At 40.3% G+C, this 21,835-nt stretch overlaps 1 protein-coding gene and 1 non-coding gene across 2 annotated transcripts in view; both read left to right on the forward strand.

Annotated features, from left to right (window-relative positions):
• Positions 1-20,179, forward strand: part of arhgef17 (Rho guanine nucleotide exchange factor (GEF) 17) — a 55,433-nt gene extending 35,254 nt beyond the window's left edge. Inside the window, exons 2-24 of the mRNA XM_029446775.1 lie at positions 2,949-3,026; positions 4,870-5,052; positions 8,665-8,781; positions 9,390-9,482; positions 9,593-9,769; positions 10,012-10,062; positions 10,184-10,293; positions 10,514-10,599; positions 10,773-10,891; positions 11,219-11,426; positions 11,750-11,823; positions 11,950-12,033; positions 12,421-12,524; positions 12,667-12,779; positions 13,095-13,214; positions 13,379-13,646; positions 13,787-13,873; positions 14,210-14,277; positions 14,586-14,734; positions 14,817-14,991; positions 15,233-15,328; positions 15,609-15,791; positions 15,923-20,179. Coding sequence (XP_029302635.1) covers positions 2,949-3,026; positions 4,870-5,052; positions 8,665-8,781; positions 9,390-9,482; positions 9,593-9,769; positions 10,012-10,062; positions 10,184-10,293; positions 10,514-10,599; positions 10,773-10,891; positions 11,219-11,426; positions 11,750-11,823; positions 11,950-12,033; positions 12,421-12,524; positions 12,667-12,779; positions 13,095-13,214; positions 13,379-13,646; positions 13,787-13,873; positions 14,210-14,277; positions 14,586-14,734; positions 14,817-14,991; positions 15,233-15,328; positions 15,609-15,791; positions 15,923-16,131 — 2,952 coding nt within the window. The 3' untranslated portion in view covers positions 16,132-20,179. The remainder of the gene's footprint in view (positions 1-2,948; positions 3,027-4,869; positions 5,053-8,664; positions 8,782-9,389; positions 9,483-9,592; positions 9,770-10,011; positions 10,063-10,183; positions 10,294-10,513; positions 10,600-10,772; positions 10,892-11,218; positions 11,427-11,749; positions 11,824-11,949; positions 12,034-12,420; positions 12,525-12,666; positions 12,780-13,094; positions 13,215-13,378; positions 13,647-13,786; positions 13,874-14,209; positions 14,278-14,585; positions 14,735-14,816; positions 14,992-15,232; positions 15,329-15,608; positions 15,792-15,922) is intronic.
• Positions 7,149-7,221, forward strand: trnam-cau (transfer RNA methionine (anticodon CAU)). The gene has a single exon. It is a non-coding gene; the product is annotated as a tRNA-Met (tRNA).
• Positions 20,180-21,835: the final 1,656 nt, after the last annotated feature.

Raw genomic sequence — 21,835 nt, forward strand, 5'->3', positions numbered from 1 at the left:
CGTTCCGTCTTCACGCGTGTCTCCGGCAGTTGCCTCGGAAAAATGTGACGGTAATTAACCTTGATTGGGGTTTCAAACGATGCCGTATCGGGTCCTTAAAATTAAGAGAATTGATATTAAGAGAAAGGATGTCCTTGAATTTGATGTTTTAAAAAGGTGCGGGAACCCTGTCTGGTTCAACTGTGGCCGTACAGTACTTACATTATCTAAACCACTTTATTTGGAAGTAACATTGCAAGTGCAAAAGTAAAGGGCATCTGAAATGTTACTTCCAAATAAAGTGGTTTAGATAATGTGGCTAAAGTTTTGGCCTGGCAACAACCAACAATTTGACCAGTTTTCAACCTGACTCATCATTTTTTGCAAACAGTGACTCATCCTGTCTCATCACAATACCACAGTTACAGTGTGTGACTGTTTTAGTTGATGCAGTTGAACTCTGTGAGACTGAACTAACGCCGTCTTTGACTTCAGCGCCACTGTGACCATTCAGCCTCTTAGCTGGGGTTCCTATGGTAACCCTGCTAGCAAGATTAAACTAGCATTCCTAGCATTATTCCACCAAGTTCAGAGGAACATTTCCCCTCTTGTTGTACCTCATTGTCACACGCATACATGTGTTATTTCCCGTCCTCCTGTTCCCAGCAGTGTGCTTATTTGCCCAATTGTAGTGAAAGCAGTCGATGTTGTTTGTCTTTGTCAGGTTGAAATCTAAAAAATGTTTCAGCAGTCGTGAGGAAGAGAGAGTAGATCTACATTCATCTGATCGTCCAAAGTTAGGTTTAGTTTGTATAAAAACACATCTGTTCAGAAGCGTGTGTGTGTGTGTGTGTGTGACAGAAACAGCATCTATCACATGCAGTTGAGCGAAATCCAGCTTTTACTACAAATACTGTACACTACGTAAATACAGTTTGTAGTATTTCTTACATAGCATACCAATTACATACAGTACTGTTACTGTCCAGCAATGCAGCTGCGCTCCATCTTTCTATTTTATATACTTGTAAATTAATAGTTTTTTGATTTTAGGCTGCTGGTTAGAAAACAAGCAATTTGAAGATATCAGAAAGAGGTACATACAAAGCCATCAATATAAATAACCAACAGAAAACAAATACTATCACAACTTTTACAAACCAGTCACATTATATAACACTTGAGAAACTGGGATGCAGAACACTTCGGCAGGGCTGCTGCTTACTGTATCAGGGGAGTGTACCAAGATGTATTTTGAATAGATGTTTGGAGGGTAATTGGGTAGTATAGATAATTACTGCGGTATTGCATTTCCCTCTGGAGCCATGTTTAGCCCTGTATTTATTCCTTCCACTCCATTGTGTTGTGTGAGTAGTCTTGGACTGAATCTTTCACTGTGTGAAGAAGCAAACAGTGTTGAGCTTAGGAAACAATATTTGAAAAAGACGTGAGTCACTGAACTTAACATTCACGAATCAACAATTAATGCTTTTCTCTCATTTTAGAAGGCAAGTTTTCCACTCAAAATTACCTCCGCGTACTCTCTGTCTCACGCACACAATCAATGACCCACACTCCAGCATCCACACACACCACCCTTCAGGTGGTACCCCACAGCGCCCCTGGGATCCCTTCAGATGTCAAACACTAAACATGGCCTTTCTGGGAAGTTATTGTTACAGTTATTTATAGGGCACAGTGGGGCTGGCAGAGAAGTGTGTGTGTGTGTGTGTGTGTGTGTGTGTGTGTGTGTGTGTGTGTGTGTGTGTGTGTGTGTGTGTGTGTGTGTGTGTGTGTGTGTACATATGGACGAAAGGGTTCTGCCTGTGGCTACGTCTGATATTTATAAGTCATGTTCAGTACCAGAATATTTTGGGAGTGTCCCCTGAGACCCCTGAGATAATAGGTCTGACTTGTTCCATGATCTTTATACTCCCCTTGTTATTCTCCCGACACTTTTGTAGCACAAACCGTGTGTGTGCGTGTGTACATATGGACGAAAGGGTTCTGCCTGTGGCTACGTCTGATATTTATAAGTCATGTTCAGTACCAGAATATTTTGGGAGTGTCCCCTGAGACCCCTGAGATAATAGGTCTGACTTGTTCCATGATCTTTATACTCCCCTTGTTATTCTCCCGACGCTTTTGTAGCACAAACCGTGTGTGTGTGTGTGTGTGTGTGTGTGTGTGTGTGTGTGTGTGTGTGTGTGTGTGTGTGTGTGTGTTATAAGATATGAATGGCATAACATTTTCCATCAAAAAGTTCTAGGAACTTAAAGTAGAAGAAAGAAAAAGTCAGAAAAGTACACAGTGTTTACTTGCTTCTATAAGATCCTTAAGAAAAGGCAATAATGAATGGAAAAAAAACAAAAAAAAGGCTATAATAGTGTGTGTGTGTGTGTGTGTGTGTGTGTTTGTGTTTTAAACATTACTTAGCAAGCCCAATACAGCAGTTGTAAGACACATCAGAGTCCCACATTATGAAGGGAATCATGGCTGCCGCTATTTAAACATGAAACCCTGAAAGGTCCAACACTCAACACTCTCACAGATCATAACGAGGTTGTTCTCCTTTAGTGTGACACAAAGGTTAGGTTTCACCGGTAATGATGTGACCCTGGTTCCTTATTTTCTCAATAAATCTTGAGAAGTGTCTTTAAATGAAACGTTCTGTCCTTGTGACTTTTAATGGGTGCTATGAGTGTGACATGAAACAAACGTTCCCGATAGGATTAGAAACAGGGTTATTATGTGATGTGCTTCTTATCCATTAAGACTTATTAACATTTTGAATTACATTTGAGATACAGATATGTACATGTCAGTGTTTGGGTGCTGTGTCTGTAAAAAAGTCCACATGTTGTGTCCTCTGGTAGAATGTTCTTATAGATCACTATTGATGGTATAATTATGTGAAGAAGAAAAATCCAAATGCATTGATGATGAACCTTCTTCTTCTGTTTTTACAGGACATGAGGAAACATGTGATGATGACCCTCGTGGACACAGAACAGTCATATGTGGAGTCACTACGCAGTCTCATCCAGGTAACACTCACTCACAGAAACTACACACACAGGTGAGCACATTCACAGTTCTTACATTTCTGGTCTAATAAGAGAGTGTCGTTGCACGCACACAGAGAGAAACCAACACAACGTTGTGGATTCACAGATTGCTGAGGATGTGAATAACAAATGTAGGTAACAATGGTGTTATGTAATCCACTTATTGTTATTCATCCTATCAGGCTAATCTGCTAACCCACATCTCACTGTCATCAGCAGTATCTGTCCTCACACACCTATATCCTACACTTATCTCTTTGAAACGCTAACTAACCTTTACCCCAAATTATAGCTGCATCCCTCTCTCTCTTCCTCACACACACACACACACACACACACACACACCTACCTGTTGTATAACCTGTCACCATTCACTGTGTGTGGGCGCACTGTGTGGGCTTGCATACATCTGTGTGAAATGTGTGTCTATGACATTTCTGCACTTCTCCCCATGCATGAGTTTTTGTGTGTGGCCACAAAGTGAATAATCCTGTGTTCCCATGGCGACACAGGGAAAGTAAGTGTTACCACGGTGACTGCAGTGAGAGTGAGATGTGGTTCAGCTGAGACTGCACTACGGCGGGGATGTCCAAAGTTGAAATCTGACTCTTGGCAGTTTCTTTTTTGGGGGACTACTGGAGGTTTCGGTGAACACTCCGCTTCAAATGTTATCAGCTCATTAAATGGCCGCCATCAGTTGTCATTGGGAGCGTAGATTTGAGAACCTAATTGGCTCAATAGGCCGTTATCATCTATTGGTAAACTGGATCACAGCAGGGAGGTTCTAAATTGTTAGGTGGCGACCTCTAGTGGCCGTAGTAAGTATGACGGGCAGGAAGTTGAAGATGTATTATAAAGAGTGACAAAGTTTGCGTACGGAGGAGGTTGGGGTGGATGAATGGGTCAAACAAGTACCAGACTTTCATCCATTCATTCAATTCACAAATCAACCAGGTGTTTAAAAGTGTGATTGTTTCACAGGTGCAGTTACACAATTTTGCCCCGTCTGAAGCGTTACAATTTTAGTGTTAACTGTTAACGGCCATTTAATCGGCTGATGACATCCTCTTTTAGCTCCTTGTTTTGGTTTGAAGGCCCACAACTTTACTTCACTGTTTCACTCTCACCGTTCTCATCAGTGTTGCTTCCAGACATACCAGGTAGCTGAGGACCAAACTGCACACGGACACAGTTAGCGACGAGCCAGATATTTCCCTCAGGATTCAGTGGAGACCAAAGAAGGACTTAAAGAAGAGCAAATATTGGACTTGAATGAATGTGTGACATAATCAGTGTTACAAGATTGGACTGCCTTTTAGATAATGTAACATTTGAACAATTGCGATGATATTTGAGAAGATACTTTGGCCTTTCAGAAGCACTTGCTTCATTATCAAAGAAGTCACTCAAGTTTTCTTTAGTTAAAAACAGCCCTGCCTTTACCAAACTATGTGTGGATACATCTGAAAAGAAGTAGAACGCTTCCATTACAAACCGATCCGTCCCTGTGTGATAATGTTACTGAACTCTTACGTGACATATTTTGGAGATACATTTGTTGAAGGAAGCTGAATTGCTGCTGCTTTGAAAACATCTCAAATGCCTCTTCATTCCAACTTTGTGTGTGTGTGTGTGTGTGTGTGTGTGTGTGTGCGTGCGCAACTAAGACTTGTTGTTATTTTGTGTATTGATTTATCTTGAAAACCAAGAAAAGAAAAGGGAATACAATTATTTGCAGAAGAAAAACAGGATGACATTTTTATCAAACATATTTAATATGATTTAAAATGTTCTGGAACTAAATGCTTGTTTGTCCCCTCAGGGCTACATGCGCCCTCTCAAACAGCCGGACAGCGGCTCCATCGTGGACCCTCTGCTGGTGGACGAGATGTTTTACCAGATCCCGGAGATCCTGGAGCACCACGAGTACTTCCTGGAGCAAGTTTCCGGCTGCGTAAGCCAATGGCATGATAGGCAGACCGTCGGACATCTCCTCATCCAATCAGTGAGTAGAGATGATAGTGTCCTCCTGCTATCTTTATTGATAAGAAATATAAAGCATGACCCCCATGTCTATAATGAATTTTAAACACATGTGTTATTCCTTATAATCTAAGGTCAAGTATCATAATACTTCTTAATTGCAGGTCACTCACAGACATTTTAGATTTAATTATATTTTTGTAGTGCCTAAACTTCAGGAATTTCATTATTTCACTTAAAGCACCCAACGACCACTTAGAGTAACTTATAATAACATATTGCATTATAACAATGATAATAATGCATTATATATTTGTTTTTATTAAAATATTACAATTTTGGGAATTATAATACACACCCTTCCAAAATAAAAGTGAGAGACAATAATTATTTGTTTATGATACTTGATACTTATAAGTTATTGTTGAATGCTTCATAATGTGTTATGATTAATTCTAAAATAGCACTAAGATTAATTATGAATGCTTTTAACTATAATTATATACTGTATAAGCAGATTATAAAGCATTATAAGTATATTTATAATGCGTCATAGTCCTGGGCGTCATAGAAAGTGTTACTGAAATCATATGTGCTATTCTTATGTGAACTTTACAAATAGTCACATTTTCATTGCTATTTTACATATACAAGGATCTGCTCCGCTATTACTGTCCCTGACTTAAGTCTTTTATCATGCAGATGCTCACAGGTGAAAACCCATTTAGAAAACCTGTTTACCTTTTAAACGCCTTGAAAAAAACTGGTTAATGTGGAAAGCTAACTGTAACCAAGTGAATTTAGTGCTTCATAGGGATCTCTTCTTTGTGCTGTTGGAATGTATTCAGCATATGTTAGCATTATTAGCTTGTGTACGTGACATGTAGGGTGAGTGTGTGAGGTAGTTAACCTCTGACAGTAGCAGAAATCTGTTTACTACTCTCAATAGCATCTGTTGGTGCAAGGCCGGTGGTGTGTGAGAGAGACCTGTGAAATCTTAAACTTTGTTATAATGCAACATTATGAATTATAGTAGTGCAACCTCTAGCTAGATTAAACCGTAACTAATGATCAGCCCCTAAAAGTACAACTCATTCAGCTCAGAAGATGCAATGCACTTTGCTTCTCTTGGACAATGTTATTGTTCCATTGAATATTTGTTTTTATTATCCTCGCAAGATAAGATCAGGATTGATGGCAGACTGGGTTGAACTTTCAGGCTTCACTTTGTTCTTAGTTAGTGTTAAAAAAAATAAAAGAAGTGAATTCAAATGAAGTTGCAAGTATCTTCTAAAACAAATACTAACAGGTATATACTTATTTGGATTTTTATTTACTGGTGCAGCAGTAAAGCAACGTGTACATATACTGTGAAATGTATTTTTCTCTCTAAAGCTTGAATGAATAAAAAGCATTATTGACAGCAGAGTTGGCAACACTGGTTACATTTCTTGTTTTCCCGGTGACCTCTTGGCGACCCATTTAAAGTTTCCCATGACCCGAGGGTGGCTCTCAACTTAGACTTTGAAAAACAGTGCTCTGAAACATCAGTGTGAGGCTAAATGTCAGTTTTCAGTATTTGAGAATGAAGGCTAACAGTTTACATGAAGTCAGAAATGCATAGTAGGAGAGGCACTATCCCTGTTACAATAGCCCACAATGCAGTGTGGCTACAGCTTTTGTTTTTTATTGAGTGTGAAAAAACCCTCACTCTCTTGCTATGTTAATGCTATTGTTATTCCTCTTCAGCTTGAATGAAAACCGTTTCACAAACTCATTGGAGACACGAACTGTCTCACAAGGACAATGCGGGAAATGCGGGAAACCGCGTCATCTGAATTACAAGCAGATGAAGAAGTTTGAGAAAAATGTGCTGCACTAAAAAAGTCGATGTGATAAAACCACAGATTCATTTAAAGCGATACAAGTAGAATATACAAAGGGAAAGACATAATGGGATATTTTCAAGAAGAAAAGCTAGAATTGAGGATTGTTTCCGTTTAGTTGAAGCCGTTGCAGATCCTCCACACTGCGCAGTCTGAGCCTCCCTCCCCTCCCCCACCCTCCGTGTCTCTCTGCTGCAGCTCTTAAACATCAAGCAGCTGATGAGAGTTTCAGGCCTCGTTGGCGCAGTAGGCAGCGCGTCAGTCTCATAATCTGAAGGTCGTGAGTTCGAGCCTCACACGGGGCAGAGTTTTTTTTCACCGGCGGATTGCTGTTTAAAGTCGGACAATATTGTGCAGAAATGCTGTCATTGCTTAATGGTTTGTGGGAAATGCTAGCTTTGTCTCACGAAAAGCAGTAAATGTAAATTAGTGTAAGATTTCATTACAATGGATTTCCCCATCACTAACTAAGTGCTTGTTTGTGTTTTTAGACACAGATAAATCCTAATTCTGTCCTCTTTCTCCTCTTTCTGTGCCCCGTTATGACAAAAGGTATCAGGACAGATTCTCTCCCTCCTTAACATATATGCATTCTATATTTATAATTATATTTATTTTATTTTAAGTTACCTACATTATTTTTGGTGATTGCTTTCTAGCAGCCGCTGTATAATCTTTGCCTTAAATGTAATGTCTCTCTCTCTCTCTCTCTCTTATCTCTCTGTCTTTTTCTCTCTCTCTCTTCTCTCTCTCTCTCTCTCTATCTCTTTTCTTCTCTTTCTTCTCTCTCTCTCTCTCTCTCTCTGTTCTCTGTCGTATGTCTTGTTCTTCTCTTTCTCTCTATCTTCTGTTGCTGTCTCTGTCTGTTCTGTCTCTGTCGCCTTCTCTTCTGGTTATCTGTCTATATCCTATTATCGTATCTCTATCTATCTATATCTCTCTCCTATCTCTCTCTCTCTTTCTGTCTCTCTCTCTCTCTTTCTCTCTCTCTCTCTTCTCCTTCTCTCTCTCTCTCTCTCTCTCTATCTCTTCTGTCTCTCTCTCTCTTCCTGTCTCTTCTTTCTCTCTCTCTCCTCCGTCTCCTCTCTCTCTCTCTCTGGGAGATGCATGAAAAAGAGAAATGCAGGGCGGAACAGAAAGGTGTCAGGTCATTTTATGAAAGGGTAGAAAGCTGACGTTCTATACACATTGTGCATTACACCTGTTAACACCTTCTCACCCCCTCTTCTTTTATATAACTTTCAGTCTCTCTCTGTCTCCTGCCTTCTATTTGTGAAGAAAGCAGGTCACGTTGAATCACCTGTGTGTGTGTGTGTGTGTGTGTGTTTATGTGTATGTTTGAGGAAGTAAAAGTACTTCAATTATTTTCTAACGTCAGCAAAAACAAATTGAAAACCACTTGCACCTCTCCGATTCCAGCTCTCTTTTGCTGTTATTATGATTTAATTGCCCAGTGACAAATACAACATGTACTAAATGTTAGCTGTAACATATAATTAAATTAATTATTTTAACCAAATGTACCTCGGAAATATTCATCTTAGAATCGGTGAAGGATGTTTTTGAATGAGAATGCTATTTTAAACAAGTTTGTATTATTATTTTTTGATTAATTGTCTAGTCCATGAAAAGTAGCCAAATAAATAAATACTCAAATCATAGCATGTCTTACTTTGTATATATACATTTCATAGAGAGATGTACAAACATGTAACTTAAATGTCCTCTTCTTCTTCTTTTTTCTCCAGTTCTCCAAAGAGACTCTAGCTAATATGTATTCAGCGTACATCGACAACTTTCTCAATGCCAAAGATGCTGTGAGGATTGCCAAGGAGGCCAAGCCAGCGTTTCACAAGTTTCTGGAGGTGAGTGTTGGACTGTTTTTCTTCCTCTGCTCAGGACATCTGGAGGATCTTAAATGTTTTCACAATGCCAGATATTACTGAAATGGATTTTTCTCTTTCAGTAAATATAGTTGTTTTTTTCTCTTTCTGGGTCTGGAACTGTAAGTAAGGACAAAATATTGCCTGTAAAAATATTCTACAAACCATCTCTTTAAAACTAATTCAACCAGATAATTCGTCTTAAAAACCCAGCAATATTTCCAGTTAAATTTGGTAGACCGCTGTTGTACACTTTGCTGCTGTGGTGTGCCACTAGAAATAAATGTATGGGGTGGGGGGGGGGGGGGAAACAGCACAAGTTGGCTGCACAGACAAGAGCTCAGAAGCAAAAATGTAATCAGGCACCACAAAGACCTTTCATGTCCTTTTCCAGTTCTCAGTTCTAAACCACAGAGAGCTCCATGCCAGTCGGGGTTTTTTACAGTGGAACCTCTTCGCCATCTTGTGGTGGAGACATGAAGTTCAACTCAGACCGGATTTTTAGAGACAATCATCTTGTTACTTGGGCTTCCTTTAGTCTTTCGTCCTCTCTTAAATCCATCCTCTGTCTCTTTCCTTCACCCCAACAGCAAAACATGCGTGAGAACAAGGAGAAACAGGCTCTGGGTGATCTGATGATTAAACCAGTCCAGAGGATTCCTCGATATGAGCTGCTGGTGAAGGTGAAATATATCCTTTTTGTATACTGCAAGTCGCATCATTCTGTGTTTAATGACAACGAGCTCATGTAAAGGGAGATTGATATATTTGTGTTTGCGTTGTTTTGTTCAAGGACCTGCTCAAACACACCCCAGAGGATCACCCGGACCACCCATACTTACTGGACGCCCAGAGGGACATCAAGCGATTGGCCGAGAAGATCAATAAGGGCCGTCGCTCCGCTGAGGAGGCCGAGAGAGAAGCCAGGGTCATCCAGGAGATCGAGGCGCACATAGAGGGAGTTGAACATGTGAGATATTTATTACTGCAAAGATAAACCTCTGTTTACTTTGCCTCTTTAAACTGTTAACTTCAGGGCTGTAGAAAATAGTAAAATGACGATCTTAATTATGCTCTCTCATTGCTTGTTTTGTCCGTCTTACATTTGAAGTCTAAAAGGTTTTTGCGGTGTTTCCCAGTGTTTAACAGTTTACAGTTATCATTATGGTATGAAGTCATGACCACCTCTCTGTATGTGTGTGTTTCTGTTAGATTCTGAACCCCGAAAGGAAGTTCTTGAGACAGGAAATGGTCATGGAGGCGGTAAGAAATACTTTCTGAATTGACAAATGTTTGTAGTATAGTAAGGTTTCTGAATTTGTGCCATGTCTTGGAAAATAAGTCAAGTTCTGAGCTCTTCCTTTTCTCCTTCTTCTCTCTGTAGAAGACAGTCGGTGGGAAGAAAGATCGTTCTCTCTTCCTCTTCAGTGATCTGATCATCTGCACCACTCTCAAGAGGAAGTCTGGCTCATTAAGACGCAGCTCCATGAGCCTGTATGTGACACACACACACACACACACACACACACACACACACACACACACACACACACACACACACACACACACACACACACACACACACACACACACACACACACACTATCATAATGCAGTTTCCAAACCACACCGCCCCCTTGTGTTGTACAACAGGCCATGTTTTCTACAGTGTTTAAAAATGGTCTTAATATTTCTGTCTCTTCTTCTCTCTCAGATACTCTGCTGCGAGTATGATTGATACGTCCAGTAAATACAAGTTCCTGTGGAAGCTTCCCCTGGAGGATGTGGAGGTGGTGAAAAGTAAGGCGCCAAACGTCTAATACGGCTGTGAACTAAATGATTTAATTTATTCATCATTTATTTCTTAAAAAGAATAAAGACACGTTTTGCCTTAAGATGTTTTGTTTATTTTTCATTATTATGATGGTGTTCAGTCCTTTTAATGCTTTAATTGAAATAACTCTCTACATCAGGCTCCACTCAGGCAACAAACAAGGAGAGCATCCAGAAGATGATCAATCGATTAGACGAGGATCTCAGCACTCTGGGTCACATCAGCAAACAATCTGAGACCCTCAGCTTCCCACACCAGGTACTGTGGGCCAACACACACACACACACACACACACACACACACACACACACACACACACACACACACACACACACACACTCACATTACAATCATAGAAACAAAACTATATTAAGCAGAATTTAACAGCAAAAAGTAATAAACCAGATCATTTATAGTGCTACTGACCTGATTGACTGATGTATTTAGAATAAGGAGTCAAAATGGACATTTGTTTCTCAGGTTCCACTGGTTGTGCTCAGGTCATGACATGAGGTGATACATTTTGCTGCAATGATCTCACGTTTGGGCTCATCTTCCTAATATTCTTCTTGTTGTCTCCATCAGTCCCTCGACGACGTAATAAAGGATCTGCTGGCGTCGGTGCACAGGGAGCTGTCAGAGAAGCAGTCTCTGGCCTTCAGTATGACCTTCCTGCCCACAAAGTTGGAGTTCACCACGGCCTCCGCTGAGAGCAGCTTCGTCTTCGAGTTCACCTCGCCTGACATTCGGTCCAACTTTGAACAGGCCTTTGAAGACGCCAAGAAGAAGCTAGGTCAGTGATAATCAGATTATTTACTGTTATTTATATTATATATATATATATACATTTCTGTACTGTGGCTTGTTGAGTACAGTAAAAAACAAAAAGGCAGCAGCACGTGGATGCATTGGTTTAATTTCAACATCTGTGCTCAGCTGCATTAAGAACCTTAAATGAGCTCCAGCTTCCTGAGACAAAATGATAAAAATATGTTTAAGTAATTAGAATTTGAATGATGTAATTATGATTTTATCTTTAATGATTCTCACTAGCATTCATTAAACCGAGAGCTACTTTATTTAAGCGGTCTAATTGTCAATGTGTCATCCATTTAGCAATGAATAAGGACCAGTGGAACCCAGAGTTTCTGAAGGCCATTCCTATTATGAAGACACGCAGTGGGATGCAGGTGAGAGCAGCAGGAAGTATCTGCTGTATAATCTGTGTATAGTTACATCAGTTCATACCTGTAGACAAGCTCTCTCTACACATGTGCAAATGTCATCTCCACTCATGTATTGCTGTTTGTCTGCAGTTTTCATGTGCCTCTCCCAGCCACAGCTGTCCTGACAGTGGCTGTGAGGTGTGGGTGTGTAACAGCGATGGATACGTGGGACAGGTGAGAAAATACTTAAATGTGTCTGTAATTAAACCAATTAGTACTTAAGGTGACAATAAACATTTATACTTAAAGAGGGGATCACTTTACTACCTCTGCGTACCTCTCCGTTATGTTTTCGGTACGGTTTGTTGTGTTTGTCAGCTGACCTGTATTTCATGAAACTTGGTGGCAGGGTGTGGAATGGGCTAAGGAAGAACCAGTTACATTTTGGAGCAGATCCAAATCACGAGACTGATACACACACATTCTTTTTCACTTTCATTAGCATTGCGAGATAGGGCATGTGGCCTTGGCGGAGGTCTGCGCTCTCTGTGTGCCCTTCTAGTTCCACAGGCTTTCTGAGGGAGAACAAAACAGACTGATGATGATGTTTTTTCTTTCCAGGTGTGTCTGTTGAACATCAAAGATGAGCCCACAGTTGAGGCCTGTATTGCTGTCTGCTCAGCGAGGATCATATGTATTGCTGCAGTACCTGGACTCAAGGGAAGGTCAGTACACACACACACACACACACAGAAACACAAACACACACTTGCATTAAAAACTCACTTGCTCCTGACTGGTTCAATGACTCTGTTTCCATCTTCATCTATATTCTGTACCATTGACCAATGACTCTGTACCTCGTAGGGAGCGGGGATCAGAGCCCACCCTGTCCTCCACCGGAGCACCTGGTCACACCCAGCAGCAGCTCCATATATCCATCTCTCATTCATCTCTGGAGGTGACGGAGCAACCCAAAGGTCAGTTACATACAGGTTTTACTACATGACAAGCAGTAAGAGTTCTTACACATTTATGTATTTATTTATTTACCAGGGACAGTGCACATTAATAACATTTCAGTTAGCTAATGAGCAACAAAATACGATACAGTACCATACATAATAAATGCATTATAAAAGTAGCAGATATGTAAACAATGACTTCGAAACAAACTCTGTTGTAAACTGCTATAGTATAATCTTATCTTGTCCTAATAGTATCTTTTATGAACATTGACTTGTATTCTCCCAGTATGCACTGCAGTTTTACATATTAACAACTGATTGTTTAAGGAACCGGAGCGGAGCTTGTTCCTTTTGACAGCGATGACACTGACGACGAGGATTCACCCAGCCCTTCTTCCACTTTAAAGAGTCAAGCCAGTCACTCCACTATATCATCCAGCTATGGCAGTGAGTGACACGCACGCACACACACACACACACACACACACACACACACACACACACACACACACACACACACACACACACACACACACACACACACACACACACACACACACACTTACTGCATACTTTCTTTATGCTTATCCTCTCTCATTACCTCCTCTAAGATGACGAGGGCCCAGGCTCCAAGGACATGGCAACAGAGACCACCAGCAGTGAGGAGGAGCAGGAGTTCCCGGTGACAAGCTCCTACGGAACTTCGGGGATGTTGGGTGATGGCGGAGGAGGCCGCGGCCACACGGAGAGCCCCATGGACGGCCGCGCCATGCGCCGCTCTTCCCGGGGCTCGTTCACCAGGGCCAGCCTGGAGGACCTGCTCAGCATCGACCCGGAGGCCTACCAGAGCTCAGTGTGGCTGGGCACAGAGGATGGATGGTGTGTGTGACTCACACACACACACACACACACACACACACACACACATTATTTTCTGTTTTCACATAGAAATATATTCTTTGCTTATTGGTGTACTGATGTCATCACCTAATCTCCTGTAATTATTCTGTTTCTGACAGCATCCATGTGTACCAGTCCTCTGACAACATCCGTAACCGTAAGAACAGCATGAAGATGCAACACTCAGCCTCCATCCTCTGCATACTGTGAGTTACCTTCTTGGCCTCGACTTTACCTTTAAAAACTAAACATAATAGTGGAATTTATGCCGTATTAGACGATAAAAAAGTGGAACATTAGAGAAGTTGGGAGGAAAAATAGATGGAAAGCTATTTGCAGCCGCTGGGTTCTAATCTGTTTAGTCAGGTTTGTCTCCTATTGGTCTCAACTGTTTCTGCTATGTGTATATTTTCTTGTGAAGTGTAGATGAAATCTTTGTATATTTATCTATGTATAATTATAATTTCTTTCTCATTCCTTGTATGCTTTACTTGTACATTATAATTGTGTTCCTTTTCATTTTGACATTCCTCTTCCTTCAGGTATTTTGACAACAAAGTGTTTGTGTCCTTGGCCAATGGAGAGGTGATCGTCTATCAGAGAGAAGCAGGTAAACTGGGCGTGTGGAGCGAGTTGGCTTGTTTTTGGCTCTTTTTGATTTAGTTTCTGAGGTAGCTGAAACCTTTTTCTCTCGGCAATATTTTGTTCAAATTGCTGCTATGCCATAAAGCCATGCTAGTCTGCACCCTGTCTGTTACCTGTTATAATAATAATAATCCCATACATCATTTAAGGAAGTCAGGACAAGTTAATTATAAAAAGTATTGTTTTGTTTTTTGCTTAAAAGCCACTTTAATAACAGTTATTTCTGTTTTATATTTGCTTTATGTAAAACGCCTCCTTAATCTCAATCTGCAGGAAGTTTCTGGGACCCTCAGTCTTCTCAGACGTTAGTTCTGGGCACGCCCACTAGCCCTGTCACCAAAATGGTTCCTGTGGGAGGAAAGCTGTGGTGTGGCTCACAGAACAGAGTCCTTATTATTAACACAACTACACTGGTACAAGAGGTAAGTGGAAGGATGGAAGGAAGTGTGTGTGAATAAATGACGAGGCAGTCAGTGTGTGTGACATGTCTTCTCTCCCTCTCAGCACTGGTTCCAGGTGGGCACAGACAGCAGTCGGTGTGTGACCTGCATGGTGGCGTACGGTCAGGGTGTGTGGTTGGCTCTGCAGGGCAGTGCGCAGGTCAAACTGTACCACGCTCAGACCTTGGAGAGCCTGACAGAGGTGGACGTGGCGCCTGCTGTGCATAAGATGCTTGCAGGTAAGAACACATAGGGAATATGAGCAAAGGAGCGCATATGCAGGAGCTTTTTTCTTAATTCTTCCCTCTCCTTTTCTCACTTTAATTCCCATTTAAAAATGTTTTCCATGTCCTCTCTATGCTCCCTACATTTTAATTGCCACTTCACTCACTCTCTCTCTACTCTGTCTCTCACATTTACTCCTCCCTTCACCCTCACCACTGTTCCTCCCCTGATCTCCATCCCATTCTCTCCATTCAGGTGCAGATGCGATCATCAGACAGCACAAAGCCGCCTGTTTGAGAATCACGGCATTGCTGGCATGTAAGGATCTGCTGTGGATCGGCACCAGCGCAGGTAAAAACACACTTTTTAGTGTAAGAAATCCAAAAATACATTAACCTAATAATTAATAATAATAATAATCATTGGTATTTATTATTATTAAATTGGATTTGGGTCAGGATTCAAAGGTCTGGAAACAAGCTGCTAATACATGCAAACAGCTTTACAGGCAATACGAAATGTTTAGTGTTTATTTTTGCAATGGTAGATTTTTGGAAGTTTATATTAATCATTGTTTATTGGATAAAAAAATGAAAGCATATTTTAAGATGGCGTTTTAATTTTGTTACAGGGGTCGTCCTGACGCTGGTGATCCCAGCGGTGAGCTCGGGAACCGGGGCTGGGACACTGAAATCTCCCCAGGTGCCGATGGGCTCGGCTCACGGACACACGGGCCACGTTCGGTTCCTGACATCAATCGAACTACCGGAAGGGTTTGACATGAACTTCCCTCCTGCGACTACTGAGTCTACAGGTAGTTATTGTTGTTATGTTTTATGTGCACTCGTGTCTACTTCTTCAGCAGAATCAAATAGCCACTGAATTGAGGTTTAATTTTCAGTTGTGTCTTCCCTTGACCTTTAATCCCTCCTCTCTGTTTTCTAGGCAACCATTCCCAGAGCGGCAGCACGGTTGACGCAAACCTCCAAAGGCGCGACTCTGCTCGTCGAAGAGCCTCTACCCACATCCCTTCAAAAACCAACCATCTAGTAATTTCCGGCGGCGACGGCTATGAGGATTTCAGACTGACCAATAGCAGTGAAACAGTCGGACGGGATGATAGTACCAACCATCTTTTGCTTTGGAAGGTCTGAGACAATCAACCCCGGTTTGAACAACCCGCCCCAACCTCCCTCAAGCTGAGAACGGTGCACAAGCTCCTTTTCCCCACCGGACTCCTCACTTTTTGGTGTTCTTGTTTTGGTCTTCTGCTCAGTCCACCAGTCTCTATGTGCATGATATGGCTGTCAACTCCCTCCTGGACTTACTAATGAATATGATCACTTCAAAGACAGTTTTCCTGTGCTAATGTTTCTGATGGTATGTGTTGTTCCTCACTGAGTGGCGTCTGTGCGTGTGTATTTCGTTTGTTTCTTTGCATCTACGAATATTGTCTAGAAAAGTGTCTTTAAACACAAGTCTGAAGGAGTCAAAGGAAGACGGAGAGGTGGAAAATGAAACTTGAAAGAAGAGGACACTGAAGAATGTCATCGCACAGGAGGTTGAAAGAGGACATTCAACTGAAATGTGAACTTGTCCTTTGACATTTTCTCTGTTTGTTTTTGGACCTGGACATTGACCCTTTACTCGATCATCACTTGATCTTGAACTGCAAACAAATGCCTCCTGATGATCAGAGGTGCATTTCATGTACAAATATTTAAATGGAAACTAAGTAAAACATAACATCACAGACTGTATTTTGATGGATATTCTGAATTTGCATTCATTTCTGCAGCTAGAGCTCAAGCTTAAAAGAGGGGTTCAGTTGACATTTGTGAGCTTTTAAAGGAGTAAAGTATTCTTGTCATCGTAGATCTGAGATAGACATGTCTGGTCCTAGAATGGTTGTAATACCATCTACTCTGCCATCATTGCTTATAGATGTGAGACTGCTAAAATCCTCTTATCTCCTCTTATCTCCTGAAGAGGGAGAGTGAATAACATTAAAGTGCAATATGTGGCAAGGGTATCTAACAAGACACATTCACACAGACACATTAATGCGCAGCCTTCACCCACTGAATCGAAAGGCATTTGTGAAAAACATAAATGTGTGTGTGATCCACAGATTATCACTTTGCATCCGATTTAGTTTTTTCTTTTTTGATGTCAGTTTAAGATGACATGAACGTAGAGAACGCCCGCTACTGGAGTTGAGTAGAAACAAAAGTGCATTGGAGACATTCCTCCTTAAGATGACTATGCCAAAGCCTTGTATGTGTTGCAGTTTTGACATTAAGGGTTGTGAAAAGATTTCTTTTGCCATAAAAATTCAGTGTGTTGAGTGGAAATCAGGAGCTGATGTTACTGACTTCTATGACGCTAGGCTGTGGTAGCAGATAACAATAGTTATGTACAGTATTTATGGTTTTGATTTTAGCGCCTTCTTTTACAGCACTTAATTTATAGAAGATGTAGCTTTCACTTTTTGTGTTTGAGTTGAAGAACAAAGAGGCCCCGGCTTGATTAGCTGAATGGATAAATGGAAATAGTTTGGTTCGGGCAGACAGAAATGCACAGCTGGGGTGTATCAGTCTTGTTTCGGAGTTCTAGGACCCCATTCATTTAGAGAAACAAATCCAGAAAGGAGAGAGTCTAAGTATATTTTGTCATTGTCTCTGAACGCAGCTCAATCCTTATCTTGAACCGATATAGGACAAAGTAACTCAGTTGCCTGTGTGGGTGCCCAATGCAAATATTTACTTTAATATTTCAACTATTTTTCAGCGCCACGTTGCCTATTGTGGCATTTTAGTCAAAGGAAATATAGCTAAGATGTATTGTTTCACCCCTAATGCACAAACACTGATTTCAGTATTGATTGTTGGAGAACGAGATGCATGTGGTTTGTTTGTGAGACAAAATTGTAGGTCAGAAGGACAAATGCTGAGCACCTGAAAGTGCCTTCAGAAGGTTAAAAGTTAAGCCAATAAACACATATACACACACACAGAGTGAAAGGTCAGCTCTCACTCGCACTACTACAGCAGATGTCTGAGGGAAGTGAAGGGTGACTCTGACATGTCCTTGCACACACTCAACGTTAGCCTCAGGCTTTGGGTCTTAAGCGGTGATTGTCTTTGATCCATCCAATCCTAAAAACCCTCCTTACACTTTGCCAACCATCTGGGCACTTCACCTCAGCCACCTCCCAAATGCATTTACAACATGTTAACTCTCCCGCTGTGAAAGCAGCTAACCGTTAAGAGGATTGGTTGGTTATTGTGATAGCTGCTAACTAGCTAGTGAGCGCTTTGCCTCTGTGAGTGTAAAAGCCTGTGTGTGTGTGTGTGCATCTTCCAGTGCTCTATTATTCTGTTGAAAAGTATTAAAAGGACCTAGTTTTTTTTTTTTTGCCCATAATTGAAGCAAAATTACATTTAGCTTGTGTGAGCGTGTGAAGAATACAGCAGAGGAAAGTTCAAGAGTTTTAGCAAATGTTACAGGAATAGTTCAACACTTAAGGAAATTTGCAATTTGGTTTCTTGTCGAGACTCTGTTCGAGAAGATCGACTCCACTCTCAAGTCTACAGGCCTACTGTAAATTTTAAACTACATCCAAAAGCCAGTTAGCTGAGCTTAGCATGAAGACTTGAAACAGAGGGAAACAGCTAGCCTTGCTTTGTCCAAAGTGACAAAAAAACGTAAAGCTCTAAGGCTCAAAAATCACATTATATCTTGTTTGTCGGTTTCATATAAAAAGTGTAACACTACAGCATGTACTTTGTACATTTTGGTCTTTGTAATCATTTAACAAATAAGATATAATGTATTAATTAAAAGGCGCTGGTAGGTGGATGTTTCTTTGCTAGCTTTCTTTTGTTTCCCGTCTCTGTGCTAAGCTAAGCTAAGCTGACAGCTGACTGTAGCATCACATTTAATAAAACCAACTTGAGAGTGGTATTAATCTTCTCGTATATACTGTGAGCATAAAAGTGAATAAGATTCTTTCCCAAAGTTTGACATTTTTCCTCTAACATTAAGGTAGCAGATATGTTTTTTTTTATCTTCTGTATGATTCACAACAAAATCTATATTTGTGTTCTCAGTGCCAAGAGCTGCCAAGTCACCCATGAACACGCTGTATATCTATGCTGGCTGTAGAACAATGTAAGAATGGAGTTAGTATGCTATATCATCCGTGAAACATTGAAACATTTGGTGTGTTTAGAGGAACATCTGTGTGCTTTCTCTGCTGGTACCATCTTTAAAAAAAAAGAAAAACTGTTGGGCAGCCAAAAAGGGTCACGGCCCCTCGATGGTGGGTCCTCACTTCACTGAATCTTTAGTGTATTACTTTGTGAATCAATTACTTAGTGTCCTGGGTGGAAACCGCTGCCATGGTTAGAGTCAATAACTTTCAATTCATCTGATTCAGTAAGTAAATATTTGCCTTGAGAATATACTTAAACGTTTCATAAGAAATAATGACCGAATAATTATATTTTCAGTTGCTTCTATGTTTTGAGCCCAGTGTACTGACTTAGACTCTCCATTTTACAGACATGCACACAAACACACCACGTCTTAGATATCAACTAAAACTCAATGCTAATTTGACCAGGATTGCAAGAATGAAGCATGGTGTGTAAGAAACAGAGGATTTCCCCTTGATTTTCACCATGACATCAAACTCGTCCTATCATCACTGTAACTCTTAGCAAACTTGTAAGTAACCTCCTCATGCCCGTATGTGAAAGAAGTCTTTATTGTTGTAAATATTGGTATATATTGCCTTTTTTTCCTGTAAATAGTGCACCCACGATCCTCAATTGTCGATATGAATCTAATGGCATATTTTTATATATTTGTGTAAGGTTTGTTTTTGTTTGTATTTCCCCCCCTTCCTCTCTGGCATGCACCGTCAGTGACGTATAAATTATAATTGTCATAGATCTTTCCAAAAGAAGACAAGATGGCCTCTGAAAGATTGGCATTGATGGTTGTTTTGCAAAACGTACAGTATGTTTGCCTTGTTACGAACGTCGACAGGAAGGTAAGCTACCTGCTCTCAACTCTGTTATCTCTGGCTGTGGTTGCAGTTTTCATGGTTACGGTCTATCAGAGTTACTTACTGTATGTAGCTGTTCTCGTTTTGTCACTGTGGGTTCCTCTTTGTAATTAAATCCGTTCACTGGTGCCAGTGTGCCTGTTCTTTCTTCAGCTAAATTAGATGTGTGTCCCTTGACATTTGTTGAATTGTTTATCATACTTTTTGATTGATCAATTATCTCCTGAAAAAACTCAACATATTCAGGTTTCTCAAAACTTACTTACTATCTGTGTTTTTAAAACCAAGGTGTGATACTTAAATGCACGAAACATAACTGGGATACCTAGGAACACATTTATAACCAGAATACTAATGTGCCTTAAATGCTCACTTTAACCTTAATCGATTAGTCCATAATAATAATAATAATAATAATAATAATAAACTTTATTTGTATATGACCTTTCATACAAGAATTGCAGCCCAAGGTGCTTCACAACAAAAACATAAAAATGAGTACAATATTAGACAGAATAAGAGCATTTACAGTACAATAATCACAGTGTTGATGTAAATTAGTGTGAAATAGCATTACAAATAGTATGAAATAGTATAAAATAGCATTGGAACATTACAGAATGAAAGCATTTAAATGAGTTTAAAGTGGCATAAAGTAGCAGCATTAAAGATTGTATAAAATATCACCATTAAAAGGCTAAAGTAAAGAGATATAAAATATCACCATTAAAAGGCTAAAGTAAAGAGATATAAAATATCACCATTAAAAGGCTAAAGTAAAGAGATATAAAATATCACCATTAAAAGGCTAAAGTAAAGAGATATAAAATATCACTATTAAAAGGCTAAAGTAAAGAGATATAAAATATCACCATTAAAAGGCTAAAGTAAAGAGATATAAAATATCACTATTAAAAGGCTAAAGTAAAGAGATATGTTTTTAGCTTACTTTAGAAGATATTGAGCGAGCTTGCCTCACTAATGTCTGCAGGTAAAGTGTTCCATAGCTTTGGTGAATATTTGCTAAAGGCTGCATCCCCAATTTTCTTTTGGATGTTTCTGGGAACATTTAATAAACCAGTGGTGGATGATCGTAATGTTCTTGGGGGCACATAGTTGATTAGAGAGTTGGCAGTGTAACTTGGTCCGGTTCCGTTTAGGGCTTTGTATACAAGAAGGAGGACCTTAAAGTCAATTATAAAAGCCAGTGTAGAGCAACAAAACATCAAAGTAAGACATACATTAAAGGAACAACAAAAATAAAATCGACCCAAGTCTCATGACGCCTTCCTGTCCTCAACAGCCCTGATCATAACACAAAGTTACCACTGTGGTTTTTTTTACCAGCACGCTTCAGTGTCATACAACTATTCATTTTACTTTAACCCACTGACCCACAATGCAGTGTATTGTGATATGATAGCCCTGCCTTATATAGAGGGAAACCGTATGAATGCAGGCCATTCAGGACACACACAAGTACAGATATTGCTCCTCCCCTCTCATGAACAAGTTGCATCCACACACAGTATTCAAATGATGCATTAAACAGAGAAGACCTGTGTGATGAATGAAAGATGCAGTAAAGACAGCAGCACAGAGATTCATCTGTGTCACCAGGATGACTGATTGATATTGTGAGTCATTGACTCCCACTGATTCAGTCTGCCAGAAGAATGTGGGCCAGTGGAAATCTCCTTCATCCACTGGTATCAGATTTTACTATGTTATGTGTATGTAATTGGAAACGCTATTTTATTAATCTTGCATAGTGCTGTAAGTGT

Source organism: Cottoperca gobio, chromosome 13 (assembly GCF_900634415.1).
Source record: "Cottoperca gobio chromosome 13, fCotGob3.1, whole genome shotgun sequence".
NCBI classification, from domain to species: domain Eukaryota; kingdom Metazoa; phylum Chordata; class Actinopteri; order Perciformes; family Bovichtidae; genus Cottoperca; species Cottoperca gobio.